This window comes from Giraffa tippelskirchi, chromosome X (genome assembly GCF_054371585.1).
Source record: "Giraffa tippelskirchi isolate mGirTip1 chromosome X, T2T-mGirTip1v1.2.pri, whole genome shotgun sequence".
NCBI lineage: Eukaryota > Metazoa > Chordata > Mammalia > Artiodactyla > Giraffidae > Giraffa > Giraffa tippelskirchi.
In genome coordinates this window covers 1,667,181-1,686,546 of record NC_137289.1, presented here as the reverse complement: position 1 = coordinate 1,686,546, position 19,366 = coordinate 1,667,181, and the positions used below count along the sequence as shown (strand labels likewise).

At 62.7% G+C, this 19,366-nt stretch overlaps 2 protein-coding genes across 9 annotated transcripts in view; one reads left to right on the top strand and one right to left on the bottom strand.

The window, feature by feature from the left end:
* Positions 1–6,469, top strand: part of BCAP31 (B cell receptor associated protein 31) — a 28,198-nt gene extending 21,729 nt beyond the window's left edge. For 3 of the 4 annotated variants that reach the window (XM_081564533.1, XM_081564534.1, XM_081564535.1), the window contains exons 5-8: positions 3,223–3,358; positions 4,208–4,328; positions 5,120–5,220; positions 6,106–6,469. In XM_081564533.1, the coding sequence (XP_081420659.1) occupies positions 3,223–3,358; positions 4,208–4,328; positions 5,120–5,220; positions 6,106–6,144 (397 nt within the window). In that variant the 3' untranslated portion in view covers positions 6,145–6,469. Of the gene's footprint in view, positions 1–3,222; positions 3,368–4,207; positions 4,329–5,119; positions 5,221–6,105 lie in introns of all 4 variants that reach the window. The other variant, XM_081564532.1, reaches the window with a different exon arrangement.
* Positions 6,470–9,507: 3,038 nt separating this feature from the next.
* Positions 9,508–18,685, bottom strand: SLC6A8 (solute carrier family 6 member 8). Of its 5 annotated transcripts, none has more exons than XM_081564523.1 (14): positions 18,516–18,685; positions 17,760–18,235; positions 16,097–16,228; positions 15,024–15,273; positions 14,479–14,611; positions 13,595–13,729; positions 13,397–13,500; positions 13,184–13,308; positions 12,495–12,607; positions 12,232–12,369; positions 12,042–12,144; positions 11,847–11,947; positions 11,585–11,755; positions 9,508–10,967 (listed from the first exon to the last, which is right to left on the bottom strand). In XM_081564523.1, the coding sequence occupies exons 2-14, from the start codon at positions 18,019–18,021 to the stop codon at positions 10,827–10,829; spliced, it is 1,908 nt and encodes a 635-aa protein (XP_081420649.1). In that variant the 5' UTR covers positions 18,022–18,235; positions 18,516–18,685; the 3' UTR covers positions 9,508–10,826. The 5 variants fall into 5 exon arrangements, with proteins under 5 accessions (XP_081420649.1, XP_081420648.1, XP_081420647.1 ...); XM_081564522.1 differs by having other exon boundaries at positions 17,760–18,269; positions 18,523–18,685; XM_081564521.1 differs by having other exon boundaries at positions 17,760–18,685.
* Between the last annotated feature and the right edge of the window lie 681 nt (positions 18,686–19,366).

The following is a 19,366-nucleotide window of genomic DNA, read 5'->3' as shown; positions in this document are numbered from 1 at the left end:
TGGTCTCACAGCTGCGGGGGGCGGGAGATGTCATCTGCTGGGCCCCTTCCTGGTGGACCCGGGACGGGAGGGTTGGGAGATTGAGGGTGTCGTCCCGGGCCAAAGACATCTGTAGCTGGGCAGCCAGGTGAGGAGCAAGTGACACAGTGATGTGGGGAGATGATGAGAGAGCAGGGACCGTGCAACGGGCGGAGGGGACCCTGGGTGTTCAGGAGAGGCTTTAAGGGCAGAGGGGTGAGCAGGCTGGCTCTTGAGTCATCAGTGAGTGTGCTCCACCAGGAGGGGGGACTGGCGCGGGCCGACATGCAGCAGCATGGAAATGAGGCAAGCAAGGACTGGTGTGTTCATGCGCAGCCAGTGGTTCGGTGTTACTGAAGCAGAGGGCCATGCAGGTGGGGAGGGGACAAGAACCAGCTCGCCGAGGGCCGTGTGCCAGCCAGAGGCAGTAGGCAGGCATCACGGATTGCAGCAGAGGGTTGACATGGTCAGACTGTCTTGGAGAAGGGTCGCCCCTGGCTTTCCTTGGGGTCGTGATTTGCAAAACTGTATGATCAAGGGTAGGGAGGAGGCCAGTTAGGAGCTGTTAAAGTCACCCAGGAGAAAAGCAGTGAAGCCTCTGGAGGACTGGGGCCCCGGGTGACATGCAAGTCCGAGAGCTCAGGTAGATCAGCGATGCCATCTACCACAGCGCTGGTTGGCTTGTCTTGGATGGGCTGAGTAGGGTAGGCCTTGGGTAGGCCTCTGGATGTCGGGATCTGGCCAAGATCCTGAAGGCAGGCCGTCGGGTGTGTTGGAGGGAAGGAGAGGGGAGAATTGCAAGGGGGTGACCTGTTAGCCGCCCCAAACGCTACAGACAGGCTGCTCCTGGGATGCGGCAGTTACTGCTGGTGGCGTGGTCAGGGCAAGGCTCAGGTCAGCGTAGGTTGGGGCGAGCTCCTCCCAGGGGAGCTTCGAGGGGCTTGGGCTGCTGGGCAGGAGAGCCTGGAGGGATGAGGCTCCTGGCAGAGGGAATTACCCGGAATCGCCAGGGGCTGGGTTGAAGGAACAGGTCTAACAAGAAAGGACAGGACAAGGATGAAGACGGGTGGCATGAAAGACGGGTGGCATGAAAGACGTGTGGCGGGGGCAGGGCCTGGATCCTGGAGGTTCCTGACCTGAGTCGGGGAGGCCCTCACGGTGGGCAGTTATGGGGCTCGGTACCACGTGTTCGCTCTTGCTGCTCACCCTGGTTCTCCATAAGTGGAGCTTGGCCAGGAGGGCCCCAAGCAGAGTTGGGCCTGGCCTCCCTGGCTCGGCCACTGTGGTCACTCACAGCCCTGCTGCAGTCGGCCCATGGGGGCTGGCGAACAGGGAGCGTCACTTTGGGTTGGCCCGCCCTGTTGTTGCCAGCTGGGTCTGCCAGGTGGCACACGTGCCCTCCCCCCAACCCAGTCTCCAGCTGGGAGGAGCAGCCGGCTCCACCCCACCAGGATCGTCTCGGGGCTGCCTGTGGGTTTGGGGTTGAGTGAGACTTGCCTTTCCTGTGGGGCTCCTCCGGGGACCGCCACTCTGCCTGTGTGCCTCAGGCACGTTGCTTCTGTCTCTCTGGCTCCCGGAGCACTCAGGAGGTCCCTGCATCTCCAGGGCTCCAGCCCGGTGGGGGGCAGGCTGGTGGGCAGTCGGGGCTGAGACAGGGAAACCTGAGCCCCAGGCCACGAGGTCCCGCTGGCTAATTTTAGAGAGCACATGTCACTGGAAACTCTCCCTTCCTGCCAGGAATCAGTCGGCTGGCTCTCCCCGTCCTGACAGGGGCCCCTGGAGCCGCTGTCTGAACCAGGAAGCGTGATGGGTCCCTCACAGCCCCCGCGAGCTGCTTCCCCTCAGGCTCATCCCTGGCAGGGGCTAGGCCAGGGCCTGGCCAGGGCAAGCTGGGCATCTCGTTGGCCCTCCCGTCTCTCCCTGCTCCTCTCGGGCGGTGTGAGTAGCAGGTTTCCACAAGAGCCCTGCAGAGGCCAGAGATGATGCCTCAGAGCAGGCAGCCTCGGTTGCTTTGTCTCCTCTGAGTGAGCACTTCGTTGGGGAAATACCCTGGCTGAGTCCTCCCCTCGCCCCTGGGGCCCTGGCTGTCCCGCACCCTCCTCGGGGCAGTGACTGGGCAGGTCCATCCTAGCTTTTGCCCTGCTACCTTCTGTACTCCAAGGCCAAACTTGCCTGTTCCTCTAGGTGTTTCTTGACTTCTTACTTTGGCATTCCAGTCCCCTATAATGAAAAGGACATCTTTTTTGGGTGTTAGTTCTAAAAGATCTTCATAGAACTGTTCAACTTCAGCTTCTTCAGCATTACGGGTCGGGGCATTGACTTGGATTACCGTGATATTGAACAGTTGGCCTTGAAGACGAACAGAGATCCTTCTGGCTGGCAGCAGGGTGGCTGGTCTGGACCTGAGATGTATGCCTGGGCCCTGATCCCTCATCCTCTGTCCCCCTCGCCCTGGGAAACCTCAGGGTGGTGATCCTGTCTAACACATGTGCTCTGGCAGCTGCCTGTGGACTGCTCGCGGGAAGGGGCCAAGGAGAGAAGAGGTGTCTCCATCTTGTGGTTGCCCTGGGGCGTGGTTCCCTGGAAACAGAACATGGCGTGGTTGCCAGCTCGGGCCTTGGGGTCAGAACGGGCAGGAGTGCACATTCCAGCCACATTGGTTTCTGGCTCATAAGCGATGGCTTCAGCCGGCTGAGTCTCTGTTCCCCTCTGTAAAATGGGGGCAGTGGTAGTGTCTGCTTCCCCAGGTGGGCTGGACGATTCGGCTGGCCCATTTGAAGTGCCCCCAGCACGGGCTGCTCCAGGTGATGAGGGCGAGCACAGCCTTGCAGCAAGTAAAAGGGCAGTGGAGCTGCTTTGGCATGTCCGGGCCCTACCCTGCAGAGTGCCAGGTTCTGGGCCTCCAGGCTGGACATAGACCTGGTCCCCATTGTCCTGTCAGGCCCCTGCTGCCTGTGCCTTCAAGGCTGCAAGAGAGCCCCAGGGCTGCAAGCAGCCTTTTGGAGGCACTAGCAATCATGGTGGCAGAGGACAGGACAGCTCCCAGCTCCATCTTTGCTCTCGTGTTGGCAATATGTTGCTCTTCTCCAGGCTGGCGATCCAGAAGGACAGGTCTCGGTTGGAGGCAGGTAGAGGGTGGGCACAACCCAAAAAAGTTCACACGAGCCATTTTTTCCTCTCCCTTCATTTTATCAACAATTATAGCCTGCTTAGACGCCTGGTGACTCTCATCTCCCAGCAGGCCACGCTGCTGGCCTCCAACGAAGCCTTTAAAAAGCAGGCAGAGAGCGCCAGTGATGCGGCCAAGAAGTACATGGAGGAGAACGACCTGCTCAAGAAGGTGAGTTGGGTCCCCCTCACCCCCTCCCTTTCCCCCTGCCACGTGACATTCTTTGTGGGCCTCGGAAATGTGTGACGCTGCTATTGTCCGAAAAGTGAAGCAGTCGGGCAGATGGACGAACGGACATTTCTCAGTGTGGAGAGTGGGTGTCTGGGAGGGGTCTGGGGGTCATGGTGGGCAAGGGGGCGCCCTGGCTGCTCTGTTGCCTCTCCCCCCTGCAGCCAGGCCAGACTCTTCCCCGATAAAACCAACTCCGTAAGGAGCCGAGTCCTGGGCTGCGAGCATGGGGCAAGTTAGCACAGAAACAACCAAGATAAGACCCCCCTGGTCTTTCCAAGGATGGCTATCAGCTTGGGACGAGGCGGGGCAATCCTCGAAGGCTTGTCCGAGGAGGTGAGGTGTGAGCCAAGCTGGGGAGGAGGAGATGGACAGAGCTGGATTCAGAGGCAGAAGACAGTTGGCCAGGCAGCGCTGCGTGGGGGCTTCTTGGCCAGAGTGAAGAGTGGCACTTGGGGAGAGGGAGACGGGAGGGCCTGGGTCAGTTGGGGGTGACTGGCTGCAGTCCCCAAATGACAGCAAGTTGAGTTGTTGGCTAGCCTGGGGGTAAACTCGGAGGAGCTGCTGAGAACGGAGCCAGGGCAGGCAGGGTGTGTGGCCTGTGAGCTATAGCAGGTGGCTGGGAACACGCAGTGGCCCGATTCTGCACTGACATTTCCGAAGGGGCAAGTGCCCAGGACAGCTTGAGGAATCCCAGCTCAGTGGGGAGGACGGACCAGGCCTTCTCTCCCTCCCTCCCTCTTCCCTCCCCCCTCCCACCTGAGTGACCCGGATCCTTGGCGCTCTTCCTAGGAAGCTGGCGGTGTCACCAAGTTGGGTGGCAGGGACAGCGAAGTGAAGGTGCAGGAAGAGAACAGGAGCCTGAAGGCCGATCTCAAGAGGCTGAAGGACGAGCTGGCTGTCAACAAGCAAAGTGAGCACTGCCCTCGGGTTGCCCGTGGCCCCCAGAACTCCAGAGCCTCCACGGGTGGCTGCCGCACCTTCTGTGCCAAAGGATTCATACCAAACTCGCACGCAGGCTGAGGAGCTGGGCAAAAGTAAACAGTGGCTCCTGGCTCGCCCAGCCCAAGCCCAGCTGGGGTTGGCCTCAGCCAGCGGGGCTTCGTGGTTTAGTGGTCTGTGCAGGGTCCCACCAAGGAGGGCCCAGGCACCCCAGAGATGCAGGGGATACCTCCAGAGCATCTCAGCCAGTGCCAGGTGTGGGGAGTGGCACTGTGTCTTGTCATCAGGGGCCTGGTGGGTGGGGAAGGCAGGCTAAACCAAAGCCGCTAGAGATGCTCCCATCTGCTTCCTTCCTGAAGGCCTCTCTTGACACGTCTCTTGTTCCCAGCTTCAAGGCTGGGGTCCCACTGCTGCTTTCAGCCCCAACCTTTTCAGAATGTTTCTCCCAGGCCCCCAGCCCCCCTGAAGTCACTCCTGCTGAGAGCCACGCAGGGTCTCCATGACAGGTTTGGGGGAGGGAGCCTCGATGTCTTCCTGTTGCCTCAGATTTGTTGGCCAGGCCTCTCCCACTTCTGGAGACTCTCCTTCGGGATGCTTCCATGGCAGCTGGTGGAGGAGGCGTCTTGAGAGGAGAGGTCTCCCAGACAGCCTCACTGGGGACGGACCCGGGGCAGACGCATCTGCCGTCTCCAGCAAACGGGGCTTTTCTCGCTCAACCTCATCTTTTCATTTTCCTTCCTTCACCACTTGCGCTCCCCCCAGAACTGGAGAAGGCGGAAAATGAAGCTCTGGCCATGCGGAAGCAGTCTAAGGGCCTCACCAAGGAGTACGACCGCCTGCTGGAGGAGCACGCAAAGCTGCAGGTCAGCCCCTCAGCCTCCAGGCCGACCTGTCTGCTTGGCGAGGCCTTGGCAGCAAGCTGGCTGTGGTCTCTCCCAGTTCCCCTGATTTCCTCTAGTGCTGCTCCGGCCGGTGCCAGTCTGGGCCCCAATAGCCGGAACCCCTCCTTGGGCAGGAGGGCTGTGGCCTGGTAGATGGCAGTCACTTAGCAAGGCAGCCTTGGCCTCCGGGCCAGCCCTCTGTGCTGTGGGCCTTCCCAGCCTCGTGCCCAGCATCAGTGCCCTCGAGAAGAGATCCTTTCCTGCCGTGTACCCCTGGTGCACGGTTTGGAGCCCCCCTGACTCCCATTCAGGTTCACTGAAGGGCCCCAGCAAGTTACCAGAGAGATTCATGGGAAACTCCCCTCCCTGCCCCTGGCCTTCCCTACGCTGGGGCAGAGAGCGGGGAGCATCACAGGTCCTAGTCACTTGCCCTGTGTCCGGTTGCTCCGGGAGCCCAGAAACTGTGTGTAAGGGCTACGAAACACCCCTGAGCTCTGACAGCTTGACTGAGTACTTGGGGGCCCAAGTTGGGTACCACGGGGGGTGGAGAGGCTGTGCCCAGCCCCCAACGGGGGACCGAGAGCTGGAGTCGAGGGCAGGCTCTCCGGCAGGACCTCGGAGGGACTCGGAAATGGAGAGGCTGCCGTGAGGATGAGAGGGAGGGCAGGCGAGGCCCAGGAGACAGGAAAGAGCAGCCGCCACGGTGAGGGGCTGCTCAGGGGGTGCTTCCTGGGCTCATCGGTTGCCTGGCATGCGGCGAAAGGGGCACCCGGCTGAGTCTCCGGGGCTGAGGGGACTGGAAGGCAAAGGGGAGGAGTGCGCCCTGCCCCCCACCCACCGCTTTGCACTCTTCTGTCCCCTCTGCAGGCGGCGGTAGATGGCCCCTCGGACAAGAAGGAGGAGTGAGGGGCCCTGCTCCCTGCCTGCCCGCGGCTGGCTGCCGCCGGAGGGTCCGGCCTCGCGCGGTACCACAGCTCGCTCCTTTGCGCTTCTGTTCCCTCACGCCGCTTGCCGTTCCACGCACTGCCTGCATTCCGTAGGGGACCCGGGTCCCCCCTCCCCCAGAATGAGCCAGGCTGTGGCGGGGCTTGCTTCCTGCTGGGCTAAGCCCCTAGATGTTGCGTGCTGATATTCTGGGCTCCTAAGGCCCCTCTCCTCCAGGCCTGCTGCAATGCAGGCAGAGCAGGAAGAATAGCTTCTTGGGGGGCAATAAAGTCTGTTGTGTCGTGTCCGTGGTGCGTGCGTGTGACTGAGGCTGAGGGGAGGCCACCTTGTGATCCCCCCGCCTGGACCGGCTGAGACGCTGATGGCAGGCAGCTCGAACAGAGACCCCGACCCCAGGCTTGGCCCCGGAGGCCTGCAGGATGCTTTTCCCTGCCTTTGTTCTAACTCCCAAAGGCTTTCATCCCGGGCCAGGCGCGGGCTTGCACTTGCCCTGTCGGTGCCCTGCCTCAGGCACCTCAGGCCAGGCCTGGCTTCATGGCCACGCAGGGCATGTCGGTCCTGTCATCTCCCTGGGCCCAGGGGAGCTCGGGAGATGCAGGGAACCCACCGGGCTTCTGGGTGGCAGCCTCGCCCGCCTCCTCTGGGTCCTGTTCATCACATCGAGGCCAGATAGAGCATGGCAGAGTGCCACCAGTCCCTCCCTGCCCCGCCCCCTCCTGAAGGTTTCCGGGATGACCTCTGACTAATGCTGGCGAGAGCGAAGACGTGTCCTTGGCGGTGACCTACGCCTGGCCCAGGGCAGACGGAGGCAGTGGGCAGAGCCTCCGGGTGGCTCTGGGGTCCCCTCTGCCACCCCGTGAGCCCGCTCCGGCCTGGGCACCCCCTGGGCTGGCTTGGCAGGTGGCCGCCATCAAGGAGGCTCTAGTGTTTCTCCTCTGCTGCTCCTCAGGACTGGGTGAGGGGAATTGGGGGCAGGTTGGAGGTGTTTTCTGTCGACATTTGGGGGCCCCTGGAAATGGGGGTGCAGACAGCCAGCTTTGGGCACTGGCTCCTCTCGCCAGGCTCAGGCTCGTGGCTCACTTCAGCAGTGTTCTTTGCCCACATTCTCGTGGGGAGTGCCACCCCCCTTTCCAGGCAGCCTTCTAGGTGGTGTCTGCCATGGAGGGAGGCCGCAGGTGACACCCTCTGGTTGCTATGCCAAGGCTGAGGGCTTGTCCCACTTTTCCAGGAAGTGTTCCCTGACTACCTCGGCCTCCCTGAGCTCACCTTGCTCTGAACTCCTGCAGGCCAAAGTCCACACCATGGGCCCTTAGGTTCTTCCCTGGGCTGGGCAGAGGGGAAGCAGCTAGCTGGGGACGAGAAGAGAGTGACGGAGACGGCCAACTCTTAAAAGTGGAAAGCATGGTGCCCACCTCCCTTAAGCCTGGAGGGCCAGCTGCGGGTACTGCCCCCTCCAGCCTATTCCGAGGGCCACTTTCAGCTGGCAGCCTCCTCTCAGAGTGGGGCTGTAAGCCACTGTACCTGATAGTCTTCCCTGCCTTGCTTGCAGCCCTGGTAACCTCGTGGGCACCATGGGGCTGGGCTCATCCATCTCCTGGCCTGTCTCTCCCACTGCTGGTCTGCATGTCTTCCATCTACCGCAGGGACAGGTTCCCGAGTTAACGGGACCCAGCCAAGCAGCATGACCTCTGTCAAGTGCCCCTTACTGCGATGTTGATGTTTTGAGTCTTTGGTGGCCTGGTGGCAGGTGGCCTGCAGGCCATTTGGCAAGAGGTGACAAGGACGTGAGCCAAGGCACGGCCACGGCTAGAAGAATGGAGATGTGAAGGAGCTGGTGTGACTCAGGGTCAGAAGATTCCCTGGAGGAGGAAACGGCAACCCACTCCAGTATTCTGGCCTAGGAACTCCCCCGGACAGAGGAGCCTGGCGGGCTGCAATCCATGGGGTCGTGAAGAGGTGGACATGCCTGAGCACACACAGTGGGGAGTGGCAAGGGCCTGGGGCGGCAGGGACTGTTGACGGAGGAGTTGGGGGGTGCGATGGCCTTGGGAAAGCCACACTGGTGGTTTGGGGAGCTGCCAGCACACAGGTTTCTTGGGGTTGTGGGCGTGGCGAGAGCAGAAGCTTGTAGGATGAGGAGCCTTTCAGAGAAGGGTGGGACAAGGGTTGGGTTGGCAGGCCAGGTGTTGGCACTGCAGGGGCTGGGCCACCATCTCGCCAGGGAGGCGCCTCCACCAGCCGAGGCTCCAGAGGCCCAGGTTGACTTGGGGTGGGGCCTATTCAGCTGATGTTCCTCCCCAGGCTCTGGTGACCTGCACCCCGTCCAGGTTCTCCTTGGTGACCACTGGAGCATTTGCTGATGACTGGCACAAGCCAGAGCCCACCCCTGGCTGTCCAGTTGAGAGCTTAGGCCCTCCCCTCGCTAAGGGGTCACTGCCTGGCTAAACAGGGGGACTGGCCTGGGAGGGACTGAAGTGGAGCCAGTTGTCCGTTTTCTCTGAAGGGCCACCCCCTCCCTTCTGCCCAGGTTGGCATTGAGAGCAGGCAGCCGGTGCCCTACCTTGATGCCCACCCCAGTTGAGCAGACTGGCCCTGGCCACCCCTGTGTCTGTGTCTCACCCCGCCCTCCCTCCCTCCCGTTACTCTGGATAGAGCCTGAATGGGTTTCCTTGGTCAACTTCTTCCCCACCCCTCCTCTGAAACCTCATGCCAAAGCATGTGTAATCTCAAACTTCCCCCAGAACCATTTTCAGGATGGCAGTTGAATGGCAGTAAGTACATTTCCGTCACGTGCAGCCATCCCCATCACGCGTCTCCTGAACTGTTCCCTCTCCAAACAGACACTGTCCCCGTTGCACACTAACTTCCCCCCTCCCCCCACTCTGTCTTGGAATTGGACTCAGAGAAGTCTCACAGGATGTGTCTTCTGGCTGCTTTCTGTTAATGTCCCAGAGGTTCATCCATCTTGTTGCAGGTGTCAGAATTTCCCTCCTTTTTCAGGATGGAGCTCGTTTTCTTTGTTCCTGTCTGCAGAGACTTGGGTTGTTTCCACCCCATTCTTAGTACCATCCCTATCAGGTTTTTGCCTTTCCCTTCACCCCAGATCTCTCTCATCCTGTGTGATCTTATCACCAAGGAGCCCATCACCCCCTCCTCCCTGACACCTGGGGGGGGATGGCGGGCTCCCTGCACTGTTCCTGGAACTGTGCTGGGTGTAGAGACCCTCAGAACCAACACTTGTCCAGGGAAGCCACTCAAGGTGGGGAGGGCTCACACCCCCTCATCCCCTGACTACCCCCCAACACCTGACAAGCAGGAGCCAGCTTTGGAAAATGACATCTTTATTGCTATGTTTGCAGTGGCTTTTAGCACAGTAAGGGCATCCCCACTGGACCCTGGCCCTCCCCCAGCCCCACCCATCCAGCCCATGTCAGGGTGTGAGGGAAGCCCCTCAAGGGCCCCCTCGGGACTAGACATTGACAGTCACATGGGGTTCAGTGAACCTGCCACATGGAGGATTTGAGACGTGGACAGGGCATCAGCCTGAAGCTCTCAGGTGGGAGCCACACCCAGGCAGGTGCCCACCTCGGGTCCCTGTAGCAGTGGTGCCCATCCCAGAAGGCAGGGTGGGGGCCAGCCTGAGCAGGCCAGGTGGGCAGCCCCAGGCCCCCACTGTGATGCATGGGCCGACCCGTGGGGACACCGAGTGAGCACCCCCCACCTTGCACTTTTCCACTGGTCTGGGGCTGGGAACTGCACATATATACCCACGCGACGGACTTGCACACTTGATAGCTTGAAGCTTTCTGTTTTGCTTATGAAAATTAGATCTAGAAATTCACACTCCTTGGCTGGGGGGCAGAGGTATAAGGGGCTGAAAGGGATGGGGCGTGGCAAGGAGAGGGACATCGGGCTGTTTCTCTTAGAAATATACAAGCAGAAATCTCTCAAGTTTTTATAAAATGTGCAAAATACAAGCCTCATTTGCCCACAGGCACAACTTACACCTGGTATTCACCGTTGCTAAGAGAGATCTTTACCCTACATACTCACGCACACGTGCACTCGTACACAAGCTCACACAATTGATATTGGTGGCAATTGGCGCAGGAACCGAAGGTCCCGTTGCTGGCTGGCTCTCTAAGCATCTAGATCAGGGATAGGGAGACGGGTCTAGCCCAGCTGAAGTATCTGCCTTGGTTCTGCAGCTATGCCTCCCACCTTTCCCCTCTGCTCTCCAATCCTGGGCCCCACGCTGCCACCTCTGGGGTGCGGGCCACCCGAAGGTGTGTCGGGCAGAGCCTGGAGAGGCAGGCAGGGTGCAGTGGGCTCAGGTGAGATGTGACTGCAGCGGGTACTAGCAGGGAGTGGGGGAGGGGCTGGGGAGCAGCGTGTGCACCAGCTTGGTTACGGGGGTGGGGGAGGCATCTATTTTTGGTGGGTTGTGGTATTTTTTTGGCGTTTTATTAAAAATGGGAAAAAAAAGTGAGTTATAAGCACTCTGGTGCTTCCTCCCCTCCTCCCACCCCAGGCAGGCAGACCCCCGTTGAGTGGTAAGGAAAGGCGAGCCCCCCGGGAGGGGTGGGGGGGGCTTAAGCAGGGGTGCTATGGCTACAAGAGGGGGAGCTGGTGCCGGGGGCCCATCACATGACGCTCTCCACCACCACCACCTTGCTGCTCTCAGACACTGGAGTCAGGGTGGTCAGGCCCCTGACATCCGAGTCTTGAGCTCTGTATTCCAGGTGGTGGAGGCCCCAGATGGGCTGCGTCAGGTGCTGCCAGCGCTGCAGGAGAGAGGGGGGTGCCTTGAGTGCCTAGGGAGGGGCCCCCACTCACCCTGGGCCTCTGGCCACTTCCCACCACCTGCCACCAACTTGGAGCCCCAGGCCAGCCCTCCTGGGGTCGCTGGCCAGGCTGTGACACCTGCACTGGGGAAACTGGGTTCAGGGGACGGTCAATTGAGTGAGTGAAGTGAAGTCGCTTAGTCGACCCTTTGCGACCCCATGGACTATCGCCCACCGGGCCCCTCTGTCCATGGGATTTTTCCAGGCAAGGGTACTGGAGTGGGTGGCCATTTCCTTCTCCAGGGGGATCTTGGTCAACTTCTTCCTGACCCAGGGATCGAACCCGGGTCTCCCACATGGCAGGCAGATGCTTTACTGTCTGAGCCACCAGGGAAGCCAGTGGAGGGTTGAGTGGCTGTTAGAACAAGAGGCTGGGGACAGGTCTCTTGTCTACACGACCTGAGGCCCTGGAGGGCCCACTTCTCTTCCACCTATACCCCATCGAGAGGGCCCTGGGCACCTGTCCTGGTGGCTGGAGGGACGGGCACCCTGGAGGTCCTGTCTAGACCCAAGGAGGGAGGAGGGGCATGGAGGGAGGGGGGGCACGGGGCACTGACCTCAGCCACGGTCCCCTTGGCCCTGAGGAGGCAGCCCAGGAGGTGGAGGGGCACACACAGCATGGAGGAGAGCGCAAAGGCCCAGCCCATGGCCTCGCCCCACCATGGGTACACGTAGGTGTTATTGTAGACCAGTGGCTCGTAGTAGACCACGTTGAAGATGAAGATGCCCTGTGGGTGAGAGAGGCGTGGCACTAACCCCCAGCAGCCATGGCCGGCAGGCCCCTGGGTGCCCTGCACCCTGCCTGGCCTTCTCCCTTACCATGCACACCAGCGGGGTAAAGAAAGACCAGCACCATTTCATCCAGGGGCAAGGTCGGTACCCGATCATGCAGGCCACGTCGTCCATGAAGCGATCAGCTCCTGGGGAGATGGGAGGCAGGGGGGGCCAGAGCTCGAGACGCACCCCCCACCCCTGACAGTGCCCCAGCCCCGGCTCCTGTTGACCCCAACCTACCGTACACCCAGGCGACCACCACACATTCCCAGAAGGCTTGCCAGAGCAGCGTGGTGCCACTGGCCGAGTAGTAGTCAAACAGCTGGAAGACATACATCCCGCCCTGCGGAGGGGGCCGGGTCAGGGGGGCCAGCAGCTGGCCACCCACAAGGCTGGGGGTATGGGCAGCCTGCGTCCCACCCGCACTCACGTCGGTCACCATGGAGAGGTCGATGACAAAGCAGAGGGTGCAGCAGAGGGCCACGGAGATCTCCCTTTGGAATCGGAAGTAGTAGGAGGCTGGGAGGAGGTCCAGCAGGCCGGTGATGAAGCCTTCAACACCTACAAACTGTGGCCGGGCAACTCAGGCCGGGCCCCTCCCCTGCCCACCCACTATCTCCTGGCACCCAGGGTGCCCTAAGCCCATGACCAACCCCCACCACACACCTCGTGGGCTCATAACCCCTTGCAAACCTGGCTGTCGAGACCAAGCAGCAACAGCATGAAGAAGAACAGGGCTGCCCAAAGTGGGGCCACGGGCATTAGCGTGACGGCCCGCGGATAGGCGATGAAAGCCAGGCCAGGCCCTGAGGAGGAAGGTGTGGGGTGTGGACATCCGGAGCCCCCCCTCACATCTTGTCCCCCACCCCACCCTGCCCCCCAGCACCAGGGTAATGAACTATGGCAGAGGCCTTCCCACTTGTGGCAAAGCATCACTGGGCCACTCCCACCCCTGTGTGTGCGCCATGCCAGGGACTGCGATGGCAGGTTCCTGCAGGCCCTTGGTAGAGTGACACCCGTAACAAGGATGTTTGGCTCAGCCTTCGGGGCCTGGGTTCCAGCAGCTGTTGTGGTCACAGGTCCCCACGGACCCAGAAAAGGCCACCCTTTCCCTGGGCAACACTCTGGCAAGGAGAGGACATGCCCTGAGACCCCTAGAGAGAGACAGATGGGGGCTTGGGGCTCTGGCCCTGAGCTGGAGGCACAGCTGTGCCTCCCAGCTGCTCAGCCAGGCCTCCTCCTGGCCCACACTGATGGGACAAACCAAGTTGGACTTTTCCCCATTTCTCAGAATGGCTATTTGCGCATGTTCACATCCGTGGTCCAGCCGTGGCTCCAGAAGCCCAGCTGGGACTTGGGCGGGGTGGGGGGGTGGTCTTTACCTGATTCTGCTACCTTGGAGATGTGCACGCCCTGTTCTGTGGCCATGAAGCCCAGGATGGAGAACACCACGAAGCCTGCAAAGAAGCTGGTCCCGCTGTTAATGAGGGCGAGTATGATGGCGTCCCTGTGGACAGGGGACACACAGGCTCTTGAGACTGCCTGCGCCCACAGGTGGGCAGGGCAGGGCAGGGGCGGCCGGCTGTGGTGCCTACTTGTAGCAGTTGTTGTTGAAGCGATTGTAGCTGCCCAGGGCGGTGAGGGCCCCCAAGCCGATGGCATAAGAGAAGAAGATCTGTGTCCCTGCATCGATCCATACCTGGAGGTGAGCCAGGGAAGAGCAGGTGTGGGGAGCCCTGCTGGGGTGCCTGTCCCCCTCCCTGACCGTGTCCCCTCCTTTCGCTCTCCCTCACCTGAGGGGATGCCAGCTTCGACCAGTCAGGCTTGAGATAGTAGATGATGCCATCCAAAGCGCCAGGTAGCAGCACTCCGCGCACCAGCAGCACAACGAGGACCACATAAGGGAATGTAGCCGTGAAATACACGATCTGGGGGAGGGTCGGGCTGCTCAGAGGGGGGTCCTGCTGGGAAGGCCACGGTCCCCCCTACGCTGGCCACTCAAACCACCACCCCACGCCCTGCCTTCTAGTCATCAGAGCCATGGCTACTCCTAAAGGAGGCTGTGCTCAGCTGGGGTACCGGCAGCCCCAAAGCAAGCAAGATTAGCTGCAGAGAGGGGGGACAGGGTCAGGACCCATGCTCCCTGGGCCCCTGACTCTAGGTCATGTGCTCGCAAGGGCCTTGGGATTAGAACTCAGCCCGCCAGAGACAGGTAAGATGAGATAACAGCGAAGGCATCTGCCTCCCGACTGAGCAAGGCCACCTGCTCAGCATACTGTCTTATTTTGTGTCTGTTCAGTGGTCCCCCCAGCCGGACAGTGGGCCCTCGAGGGAGCGATGTGTCCAGGCTCCCTGCTGGGGTCTTCTAGGCCACACAGCAGGGGACAGGCCCAGGCAGTAGACCGGGTCTACCCACACCCTAAAACTGACCAGAACCCTAAACCGGAACTGGAATCAACAGAAACTGGAAGGGTGGGAAGGTGGAACAGGGATGCCCCACCCCCAGGGAAGAAGCAGCCACTGCAGGGGCCTCTCCCCCTCCACTGGGTGGGGCTCAGGGGCCGGACTGAAGTACAACCCCTGATGCAGTCACCTCCCGTGGCAGCAGTGGTCCCTGGCAGCTGCACCCCACGCCCAGGCAGTGGTGCCCCAGCCCCGTGATCTCCCCCGGCTGTACCTTGCCGGTTGACTTGACCCCTTTCCAGACACAGAAGTAGACCAGCACCCAGCAGGCCAGCAGACACAGGGTCACCTCCCAATTGAGGTCCCCCGGTACCTCCAGCCCTCCAGAGAGCCGCAAGACTTTGTTCCTGGAGAGGGAAAGCCCATGAGAGTTGTGCCAACAGAGGCCAAGAGACTGGGGGTGTCCTGTGTGGCATTGCCCTTCTGGCAGCCCTTGAGTCTAGCTAGTCCCACTGGTGCTTCTGGGGGGCCTGGTGTAAGTCCCCAGCCTGGGGTCCCTGCAGTCTGTGTGCCCAGACCCCCAGGCAGCCCAGCGCCATGCCATCCCCAGTGAGTCTAACAGCAGTCCCCGCCGCTTCCCTCCCCAGGTGGGCAGGCACAGCCCACTCTGCATCCCTGGTCTCATGCCTCCAGGGCCGGGCCCGGGACACACCCACGTGCATGTACCTGTGCGTGCATGCACGTACACACATGCGCACACACAAGCTACGTGTGGGAGACAAGACAGACTAGGCCTGGCTCCGAGGCGCTTTGACTCACTCCCAGAACTCGATGACTGGGGACCGGCGGTCGGCAAGCTGGTCACATGTGAGGTTGGCCATGGTAGCATTGGCACAGTCTTCGTGGCGGAAGATCTCCACGCAGTCGGGAGTGTTCCACGTGTGGCCACACGTGGCCCAGGGCAGCGAGGTGGTGAAGGACTTCACCAGATAATAGAAGCCCCAGGCCAGCACCATGATGTAATAGGTGTTGCAGTAGAAGACGATCACCATGGAGGCGTAGCCCAGGCCTGGGGAGTGGGGGAGAGTCTCTGTCCAAGCTCATCCCTGGCCAGCCTCCCATTGCTCCTGACCAGGCACTGCCAGTGGTCCCTGCTGGGCCCCTAACATCCTGCTCCCTGCATCTGCTTACCTTGACCCCCCTTGGTGCAACCAGACCCTTCTGTTACTGTCCACCCAGACCCCTCCGAACCCCCAACTCTCCTTGTACAAGTGCCCCACGCCAGGCAGACCTCTCAATCTGTGGCCAAAAATCAGGCCCTGTTCCTCCCCCAGCCCTCAGACAAGCACACAGCCCAGCATCGGAGAGGCAAGTCCTGTTTCCCTAGTCTCACACCTGTCATCTCCTGAGTCCCACTGCTGGCATGATGGGTGAAGGAAGGGCAAGCCTTCACCTATTTCCCACCCCCCCCACCACAGCAGCCTCCCATACTCAGCAGCTGGGGGCTTTCTGGGGACATGGGGCGGGGTGAGAGACAGTCACTCTCTCAGGGGCAACCTCAGGCAGTCACTTCATGAGTCTGTGCCATAGCCTAGGGTCAGCTTCGGCTTCTGCCATTGTGTCTCACACCCAGCCACCCTCCTTCCAGCCCCAAGGGTGCTGGGCAGGGCTTTCTCGCCCGGAGGGGAGAGGTCCATCCCCTAGTCAAATCTCTGCCCCCCGCCCAGGTCACCCAGGTAGGTGATCTTCAAGTCCTTGCAGCTTGGGGGCCACATGCCAAGCCTGGTGCTCAGACAGGATGTGGTTTCCTGAAGTGGGTACCAGTTTTGTCCCATGGGTGGGGAGAGGCAGAGGTCCGCAAGGGTCACACAGGGGCTGCCGGGGCCGCTCACCTTTGAACAGGGGGCAGATATTCCAGACGTTGATGCTGCCGGCCTTCATGAACTGGCCCAGAGAGATCTCCAAGAAGAAGATGGGGATTCCTCCGATCAGAGCGATCAGGATGTAGGGAATAAGGAACACACCTGGGGGACAAAGCTGGAGGTGGGCACTTGCACAGGATTGCCCCTTGGCCAGGCAGGGGACTTGACCAAAAGTGCCCAGGCCGGGACAGGCAGCCAGGGGCCTCCCCAAGCCCTGGGGGGTGGGTGGAACCCCACCTTCAGGCTCCACCCAGGCCATGATACTTCCCACTGAGTGAATCAGTATAAGGGGTGGCCGCTGACTCAGGGGCCCAAGGTGAACAGTCTTGGGGGGGGCGGGCATCGAGCGGAGCCCCATTTCCCGTTTCCTGAGAGCCCCTTTCCCCTGTATGGCTTCGGCCCCTACTCCTCGAGGGTGAGCTAACTAACGGGCATGGCAGAGACATGCACTTGTGGATACAAGCCACCCCTTGAGCCACAGTTTGTAGGGCGGCAGAGGAAGGAACTGTGCGGGCATGAATGAGTGTGCATGCTCACGCCTGTTGGCTGTGGTTGGCACACAGGGCCGGGGGCCTGCTAGGCTTGGGTGAGGGAAGGGAGCCTCTTGCCCGCACATCTGAAGGCCCAGAAAGAAGAGGGTGGGTGGGAGGAGTTGTCTACCAGTGGGCTGAGTGCAGGGTATCTGAAAGGGTTGCTAAGCAAGGACACAAATTGACCAAGTTGGGGGAGCCTGGCAGGTACAAGACAGGAGCTCCCAGGCTGGGGGTGGGGGACCCCTCCCCTCCAGGCCCCCAACCCTTGCCCCAGCTCACCAGGTAACTACTCAAAAGGCTAAGCTTTGGCTGCCGCTTGGCTGGGCCCAAGGTCTCTGCATCCTCCTGCTGTGACCTTGGGCCAAGGCCTTTGCTCTGGGCCTCAGTTTCCCGCCCGCCGCCTCGCCCCTGCAGCTTTTCCCACCAGCCCCTAGGGCTGCTTTGCAGTCACAGGACACACGCGTGCCCATCACTGTTGCTAAGCTGGGCTGGGGCGGGCGGGCATGGGGTGTGCATGCAGTGTGTCCAGCGACGGCGCCAGGCGGCCCGGGCTGCCGGCTTCCCAAGCCTGGCTCCGGCACCCAGTGTTCCAGGCCCAGGCTCGAGGGGAGGGGAGGGGAGGGGAAGGGAGGGGAGGGGAGGGGAAGGGAGGCGAGAGGAAGAGAGAGAAGGGAAGGGAGGGGAAGGCAGGGGGAGGGACAGAGTGGCCCATTGTGTGTGTGTTCGTGTGTGCACACGTGGGGGGCCCTGCACAATGTGCCACTTGTGTGCCTGATCGGCGGGGGCAGCCAGGGCTCCTCACCTCTGGAGGCCTCCCCCCAAGCGGGAAGCCTCGCTCGGCCACCTCGGTGACCAATCACTTGCGGGTGGTGGTGTTGGGGGGGGCGGACACAGCTCGAGGCTTCCTTCGCCGGCCCCCTCCCCCCCCACGTTGCCAGGCACATGACCGGCCAGGGGGGTGGCCGCCTGGCTGGGCCACCGAGCGGCGACGGCGGGCGAGGGGCGGCCCCCCGCCCCCCCCTCGCCGTCCCGGGGGCCTCTCCACCCCCTGGACTTCGCCCGGCCACCCCGGTGGGGCCAGGGAGGGGCCCAGCGCTCACCTCCGCCGTTCTTGTAGCACAGGTAGGGGAAGCGCCACACGTTGCCCAGGCCCACGGCGAAGCCCACGCACGACATGATGAAGTCCATCTGGCGCGTCCAGGTCTCGCGCGGCGGAACGGCCAGGAGGCTGCCGGGCGCCCCCAGGGCTGCGGGGCCGTCGCCCTTGGCCGGGGCCCCGTCGGGCCCGGGCGCGATCAGGGGGCCCTTCTTCTCCTCGCCGGACACGCTGTAGATGCCGTTCTCCGTGCTCTTGTTGGCCATGGCCGGGGACACGGCGGCCCGCGGGGGCGGGCGGGCGGACAGGCGCGAGGTCGCCAGCGGCGCAGGGGGGGATAAAGGCCCCGAAGGCGCGGGCCCGCCGGGGGCCGAGGACGGCCGGACCGGGGGGTCGGGGCGGCGGGCGGGAGGCGGGCGGGGTGCGGGACGCCGGGGGCGGCGCGGTCAGAAGCAGTCCACGAAGCACTTGAAAGTGAGCCTAAAGAATCTCATGTGTGTCGGGGGCCCGGGGGCTCGCGGACGGCGGCGGGGCCCGATCGGGCGGCGGCGGCGGCTCCCGAGGCTCCTGCCCGCAGCTCCCGCGGCGGCGGCGGCGGCGGTGGCTCGCCCGGCCCGAGGATCAGCCTAGCGGTGGCGCGGGCGGCATCCGCAGCCCCCTGTCTGCAAGCGGCGGCCGGAGCAGGGGCCTGCGGCCCGCACCTCCCGCCCACCCCCCCCCGCTCCGGCCCGGCCCGGCCCGGCGCGGCTGCCCGACTCGCCTGCGGCTCCTGCAGCGGTGGCGGCGGCGGCCTAGGCGCTCGCCCCTCCTTCCCGGCGGCGGCGGCGTCGGCGGCGGCGGCGGCGGCGGCGGCGGCGGCAGCGGCTCCAGCCGCTCTCCGGGCCGCAAGGAGCTCAGCGACTCACCACCGCGCTCCTCTCTCGCCTCTCCTCCTCGGCCGGACCGCTGGCCGCTTATGAAGCGGCTCCAGGTGACGTCACTCTCGCCCCGCCCCCCGCGGACGGGCCGCGCCCCTCCCCCTCCGCGCGTTCGCCCCCACCCCACCCCGGTCACCCCGCCCACCTCCTCCCGCCCTTCTCCGGAGCCCGAGACGCCGCTCCCACGGGAGGCCGCCCGCTACCTTGGGCGCCCGCCAGCGCCTCCTTTCCGGGGCCCAGCCGCCCCTGACCCCGGGTTCCTCCGGGCCCGGCGCACCGTCCACCCACCTCACTTGCCCTTCCCACTTCGAGGCCAGCCGCTGGCCTGGCCACCTTCTCGGACATCCTGGGGAGCCCCCCGCTCCAACCGCTTTCTTGCACCCTGGCCCATCTCTGAGTCCCAGCCGAGGTTGGGTACCAAGGCTTCCAGCTTCCGGGCCCCGTGACACAACCTAAGGGGTGCAGAATGCTTCCACCTGCTGAGGCGCTGGGCCCAGCGAGCCCCCTCAGAAAGGCTGCGGTGGCGGTGCGGGGGTCTGTCTCCAGGAGTGCTGAGGGGCTTTGCCGAGACCCTGTCTCCTGCCCTTGGGCCCCCCACAGAGACAGCCCTGGTCAGTCAGGGTCCCGGCTGTCGGGGTGACAGCGCTCGCTGACTCTCCTGAACAGGCCGAGGGAAGCCTGAGTGGCCGACGGA

Coding starts and splice junctions, on each gene's coding strand:
- SLC6A8 (XM_081564521.1), bottom strand. CDS start 18,021: ATGGCCAACAAGAGCACGGAGAACGGCATCTACAGCGTGTCCGGCGAG. Junction 13,730..14,478: donor GGGTCAAGTCAACCGGCAAG/GTACAGCCGGGG, acceptor ACCCTCCCCCAG/ATCGTGTATTTCACGGCTAC. Junction 12,145..12,231: donor ACCTCTCCATGGTGACCGAC/GTGAGTGCGGGT, acceptor CCCCCTCCGCAG/GGCGGGATGTATGTCTTCCA.